Source organism: Marmota monax, unplaced genomic scaffold, assembly GCF_021218885.2.
Source record: "Marmota monax isolate L192 unplaced genomic scaffold, Marmota_monax_Labrador192_F-V1.1 WCK01_AAM20220418_F8-fsc00021, whole genome shotgun sequence".
NCBI classification, from domain to species: Eukaryota; Metazoa; Chordata; class Mammalia; order Rodentia; family Sciuridae; genus Marmota; species Marmota monax.
In genome coordinates this window covers 25,321,049-25,327,248 of record NW_026695228.1, presented here as the reverse complement: position 1 = coordinate 25,327,248, position 6,200 = coordinate 25,321,049, and the positions used below count along the sequence as shown (strand labels likewise).

Sequence of the window (6,200 nt, the reverse complement as noted above, 5' to 3'; positions counted from 1 at the left end):
AAGCTGCAGGCCAGCTGGGCCCGGCGGGGTCGTTTGGGCGGGCAAGGTGCGCTCCTTTCCCAAGTAGTGGTGTGAGGGGCAGGCGAAGGGCAATGAGGGCGACAGATGTGGGGACGTGTCAGGAGAGGGAAAAAAAAACCCACAAAAATATATATATGGGGGAAATGAACTTTTTTTTTCATTGAACCAAGTGCAATGCATCAGAGAGTTTTCCTATCTTTGTATGTTAAGAGATTGTTAAGAAAAAAAAATTCTATTTTTGTTGTAATGTCCTCGCGGCTCTGGGGACGCTAAAAGAACTAGGCCTGCCCCGCCCTGCGCGGGGATGACGAAAGCTGAGTGTTTTTTCCTTTCCTTTTTTTCTGCTTTTTCTTTCTTTTTTTTTTTTAAGTCATTTTCCTGCGTTGACGAGGATGATCTGGGGTTTTTATTTGTTTCGTCGTTCGTTCTCAGTTTCGGTGGGAGGGCTGAAGGAAACGTACACATTTTGAAGTTAAAAAAAAAAAAACACCTCGACATGAAAAATCAAAACAAAACCAACACAATATCAAAAAGGAAAAAAGGACGAGAGAAAATTATTTTAAGATAATTAAACATAAAAACCCTGGTGCTTCTTACATTATAAAGTACGTTTAAAAACCCACAAACTATTATACATAAGTTTATGAATCAATTAAATATCCTGCACTTGTTAGGAACACGCATATCCCTTCTTTGTTGAGTTTAACGGAACGGGACAGCGGCGTGCGCCCGGCGGCTGGGCTGCTCTTGCCGCGGATCTCCCCGGGCGTCCCCTCCCTGGGCACTGCGCCCCCTCCTCGCACCATCGCCTTCTGGGCACAGGGGCGCGGCAGGGGGTCCCAAGCCCCTCCCCTGCAGAGGTCAATGCCAACGAACAAATGTTCCTTCCCTCCCTCCCTCTCCCCCCCGAGCGCCCTTCTTCGAGCCAGACGCCAACTTGACCCTCACCAGCATTATCAGGAGCGCGCTCAGCAAGTTGGTAGTTTCCTCCCCGAACCTCTTCCCCGGTGACCCCCACCACCACCACCACTACTCAACATCACTCCTTCCCCGGCCCGCTCCGGGGAGCACCCGGAAGGCTCGATGCTCCAGGACAGGACCAGCCACGCTGACAGGTTGATTTGCCCAGACCCGCGCTCGCACGCACGCACGCACACGGCCCCGCACATAGCCCCGCCCCATCCCGCAACCAGCCCTGTCGACTGCCTTACACACCCGCCCCCGCGCTGGCCGGCCGACCTAGTGCCTTGTTCTCACCCCCGTGCTGGCGGAGCGGACGCCGCGCTCTGGGTCCCAGAGGGGCCGGGTGGCTCAGACGACCCACCACTTCCCCACCCCGACCGTGCTGAACGGACCCCCCCCACACACACACACACACGAGAGAAAATAAGGAGCAATAAAGTCACGAGAACTTTTGTCCCCCAATCGAGAGCCCGAGGGGCACCCCAGCCCCACCTCTGCTGCCCCCATCCCACCCACCCTTGGGGCGCCCCCTTCACCCCGCAAGCCAGCCTGGGCCAGCCCCGCTTCAGCCCCTCCCGGGAGATCCGTGCGCCCGACCAGCACCAGCATCGCGGACCGCAAAGGCCGCCCGTCCCGTCAAACAAGTTTCTTCTTAGGCTAAGAAACGCAGTATATACGAGTATCTCTATATATAGTACTAATGGATTTGGTGTGCTTCCCCCTTAGCGTCCCCCTCCCTCTGCTCCTCCTCCTTCAGCCTGGTCTCCCCCTCTCTGCCCTCCACCCGCCCCCCGTCTCTGCACTGAGATACATAAGAAACAAGGGTAGTTTACTGTCTGTTTTGTTTTCTGGGTTTTCAGTGTCCTAGCGGAATGCAAGTAGGCAGCCAGCCCGTCTGTTCCCTCTCCGCCCCGCCCCGCCCCGCCCCCGTCACTGCGCTTCTGTTATACCATCTTTGCCTGACTCTCTCCGGCTTCTCCATTGAATGGCTAATGTGTATGTGAAATAAAGAAATAAAGAAAAACAAAAGCAAGAGCTCCAGAGCCTTCGCTAACGCGATCGTGCGGGACCGGGTCGAGTCTGTGGGCTTAGGTGCCGGGTGTCTATGCTGCCTGGCTCTTCGGGCGCCAGGTGCGCCGCACACGCCACCCGAGAGTCAGTTCTTGAGTCTCCAGGAGGGGGCGCCGTGAGAAGGGGAAGACTCCTCCCTCCCCCACAGCGACCCCAGTACCCCCACAAGTGCAGAGGTGGGGCACCACTTGGGTCCGACGACCGCGCTTCCTGGGTAATTTACAGGGCGGAAAAAAGTCTGCGGGGCCCCTTGGGATGATGGTCACCCTTCCAGACCCCCAGGATCTCTCCCCTATCGGGGACGTCGTGTCTAAGTCCCTCTTTGACAGTTCGCTCGGGAGCCGGCGAAGCGAGACCTTTCCTCCACTGTCCCTGTCTGAGTCTTCGGTGGCACCCACGGCTCAGAGGCGCCGCTGTATGGGGGTCACCGCACCTCGGGACTCACAGCCGCTTGCTCCATTTTGATGGGCCGTACTGCCCCATTGGGGTTGATGTCGGAGTCTGCCACGGGCGCGGGCTGCGAGCGCGCGGCCACCTCGGCCTTGCGCCCGGACCCCCGGAGGGCGCCATCGTCTGGGCTTCGGTGAGCAGGCCGTTTACGGGGCCCGGGTTGGGCGGGGCCTGCAGCCAGCGCGGCTGCCTGGTCGCGCAGCAGCCGCACCAGGAAGCCGATGTACTTCATGGCCAGGCGGAGCACCTCGTTCTTGCTCAGCTTCCGGTCGGGCGGGTGAGTCGGCAGCAGTTTCCTGAGCTCTGCGAAGGCGCCGTTAACGTTCTGCTGCCGCCAGCGCTCGCGGCTGTTGGTGAACACGCGCCGTGCTACCTTCTGGGGCTGGTGCCCTGCAGATAGGACGGGCGGGGCTACCCTCCAGGCCCAGAGGGCACCCCCTCCCAACCTCACTTAGGCACACACAGCACCTTCATGGGATTTACGCCCAGGTGGTGGATTGTGGCACCACCACACAAGGGATCCATGTGTGGGGTCTATGTGTAGCTTCCCCTTTGCCCACGGGCCCCACAGAGAAGGATCCTAAGTCCAGACTGTAGACACCAGGGCACTTCTCTGCACCTTCATGACCATGGCTGAGAGTCCCCAAGGAAACGTTTCCTTGGAGCTGTCACTTTGAGAAACTCCCCCTGCGGCCCACATTCTCAGTGTGCAGCTGGGTGTGCCTATCGTTCTGAGAAGTACTCGCATTGTTGATGACGGTGGTCCTGTTGGGGTCTCATGTGGCCAGGTGATTCCTGGTCGACCTGATGGCTGTGCTCATGTGTGGCGCTATCATGTGGTGGTGGATGTTTCATGCATAGCTGTGGTTCTGTGGCTGACTCTTGTGTGGTTGTGGTTGTGTGGATGTCTCCTGTGTATCTTTGGTCCTGTGGCTCTTTCATGGCTGTATGTCCCAGTGGAGCTGTCATTTTGTGGCTCCTATGCCCCACTGTGGCCAACTTTGTTTTGCTGTGACTGTGCGGCTGTGAGGCGTGGCTGCTCAGTGACAGTGCTCGAGTGGGGACTATGGGACTGTAGTCTTGTACTTGGGTACGACCTATGAGTGCACGTATGTGTGTGCATTGGAAACACATCTTCCTGTGGAAGAGTGTGGTACAGACCTGGGCCCAGGCAGAGAGAGCCACTCACAAGTATACACACACACACACACACACACTCACCCTCAGCCAGGTCCAGCTCACAGTGGCTTGGTCTCCGCTTCAGCCGGCTGCTAGGGAAGATGCTAAAAGGTCCTGCTGGCCCAATGTAGACGCTGTAAGGGTTTGTGGGTCACAAATGCCTTGTGGGCAAGGACCCTGGCCCCCAATATCCAACACCACCCCCAAGCCCCAGCTCCCCACTGACCTGTTGAGGAAGGGGTGAGGGTGGTAATGCAGAGCCAGGGTGGGCGGGGTAGTTCCCAGAGTGGAGAGGTGCAGCAAGGGGGGCCGGAGGGCACTCAGCTCTGTGGCGGGCATGGCTGCCCCTGGGGGCCTGGTATGACCCAAGCTGATCACTGGTACACCAGGGGGCAACCTGGATGGGGAGCCACCTCTGTGGCCCACCTCATCTGAGGGTAGAGGCCCAGGTGAGGCAGGCTTAGTGGGTGGGACAGGGGCTGGGCTGGAAGCACAGACCATCTCAGCCTTCTCAGTCATGGTGGGGCCCACCTCTGCCAGGGCCTGGGGTGGGCACATGGACCCCGAGGAGGGGTGCTCACCTGTGGGAGGGAGGGGAGCCAGTGGGAGGAGGAACAGGTGTGACCTCCCCTCACCTGCTTAGGCTAACAGAACCTTCAAATGGAAAGAAAGCGGGAGGAAGGAGGGTGGAAGCTCAGTGGGAAAGACAAGTGATTCCAGAAACTACCAGGACATCGGAGGGCATTCTCTACAAGAGCGGGGTTGTCTACCAGGTGGTAGGCAGCATGGCAATGCCTTCTCTGGGCTGTTTGTGAGGGGATGTGCCTCCAATTTCTCCCAGAATTCCCTTTCACCTACAGCCTAGAGCTGAGACAAAGAAGAAGCCCCCGACTGACCCTGGGATCTCCTGAAACCCCAAGATTGAAACTGTGACCCTCAGATCTGAAGATCTGATTCTGAGATCCTTCACTGACTCATTGGTGCCATGTGACCTTGGAGTCCCTCCAAGATCCACTCTCTTTCTCTGGCCACCCCTTCCCCCCCACACACCCCAAGGCTGGCCCCATGGACTTCAGGTATGGCCCTGAGGTTCTTCACCCTGCCTCCACATTTGACCCTGGAAGCCCTCCATAATTGCTCTGGAACTCTCGCTCCTGCTGAAAATGTTCCCCTTACTAATCCTGTAATCCCACTATCATAGGGTGATGATGGTGCCTGATACTGACCCTGGGACTGACAACACTGTTTCCAGTGCCCACTCCAGCTCAGTCTAGCTCATACCCTCCCTCTGGCTTAGACACCCACCCCCACCAGCATCTATACTTTTGCACCCTTTTTTTTTTTTTTTCTTTTTTGCAATGCTAGGAATTAACCCAGGACGTTGCCCATGCTAAGGCCAGTGAGCTGCACTCCCAGCCCTGCACCCTTCAAACATTCCTGTTTGTGGGACCCCAGGGTCTGGGGTGTCCCAGCAAGGTGTGGAACTCCTTGCCCCTCTGCCCTGACTTCTCCAGCTGGGGAAGCTGGTCTGGCCCCAAGCTTAGGGAATCCTGGCTGATGAATGAATGAATGAACGAACAAAGGAATGCTGGTGGGGTCCCAGGCAGAGACCCTCCACCTTCAAGCCGGCTCCCTTCTTACCCCGGCGCTGTTCCAGCAGCCTGGTGAGTGCCTGGGCTCTGTCTCCGCAGGACTGGCAGTCCAGGCCAGGATGCGGTTTCCGCTGTCGGGGTTCAGCCAATGCCTTCCAGGGCGCCCCGTCGGCCCAGGAGTTGGGCCGCGCCTCCTATCGGGCTCCCGAAGGCCGCGGCGGCCGGTGGCGGCGTGGGTTCCCCGAGGGAAAGTGAACGGCTCCCGGCCCGGCCCGCCCTCTCCCCGCCCCCGGCGGCCGGGTTTCCTCCCTCTCACCCCCGGCGCAGCGGCCAGAGGATGCTGGGCCAGCTCAGATAAGGGCCAGGCCGCCTGGCCGCGCCTGATAAGGAGCCGGGCTGACCCCGGAGGAAACCGGCGGGCGGGGATCTCCGAGCGCGCGCCTCCCGGCCCCGCCCCCGGCCGGCGCGGGCAGCACTCGGCGGTCACCCCTCACCGGCCGGCTTTCCGCTTCCCCAGGCACCGGACTACCCCGGCCCCAGCGTACAGCCTGGGGGAAGGGCCTGGATGCATACCGAGGGGAAACCGAGGCATGGAAACTTCAGCCTTTGATGTTGTCTGGATCTGTCCTTTGGCTTTGAACACCCCCTGCCCTAATGGAGTGTCTCTGCTGATGGGGTGGAGGAGGGCCCTTTCCGGCCCACTGGGGCCTCGTGACCCGGGGGCCCCCTTCTCCCCTCCTAACCCGCCTGGTTGGTTCCTCTTTTTTTTTTTTTTAACAGATCCCCTCCCAACTTCTCCACCCCCATGACGGGGTGGGGCACCCCAGGATATACAGTTCTGGTGGCCTGGCTTTGAGCCGCTGGGCTGAGCAGTGTTCTGGGCTCTGGGGCACACTCCACCCATTTCCAGGTCCAGTTCTTAGG

General features: G+C 59.0%; 1 protein-coding gene across 1 annotated transcript; it reads right to left on the bottom strand.

Annotated features, from left to right (window-relative positions):
- Positions 1 to 2,008: 2,008 nt before the first annotated feature.
- On the bottom strand, positions 2,009 to 5,993 carry Lyl1 (LYL1 basic helix-loop-helix family member). Its single transcript, XM_046436904.2, has 4 exons — positions 5,326 to 5,993; positions 3,911 to 4,265; positions 3,727 to 3,818; positions 2,009 to 2,895 (listed from the first exon to the last, which is right to left on the bottom strand). The coding sequence occupies exons 2-4, from the start codon at positions 4,240 to 4,242 to the stop codon at positions 2,480 to 2,482; spliced, it is 840 nt and encodes a 279-aa protein (XP_046292860.1). The 5' UTR covers positions 4,243 to 4,265; positions 5,326 to 5,993; the 3' UTR covers positions 2,009 to 2,479.
- Positions 5,994 to 6,200: the final 207 nt, after the last annotated feature.

Coding starts and splice junctions, on each gene's coding strand:
- Lyl1 (XM_046436904.2), bottom strand. CDS start 4,242: ATGTGCCCACCCCAGGCCCTGGCAGAGGTGGGCCCCACCATGACTGAG. Junction 3,819..3,910: donor CCTCACCCCTTCCTCAACAG/GTCAGTGGGGAG, acceptor AAACCCTTACAG/CGTCTACATTGGGCCAGCAG. Junction 2,896..3,726: donor TGAGCTGGACCTGGCTGAGG/GTGAGTGTGTGT, acceptor TCCTATCTGCAG/GGCACCAGCCCCAGAAGGTA.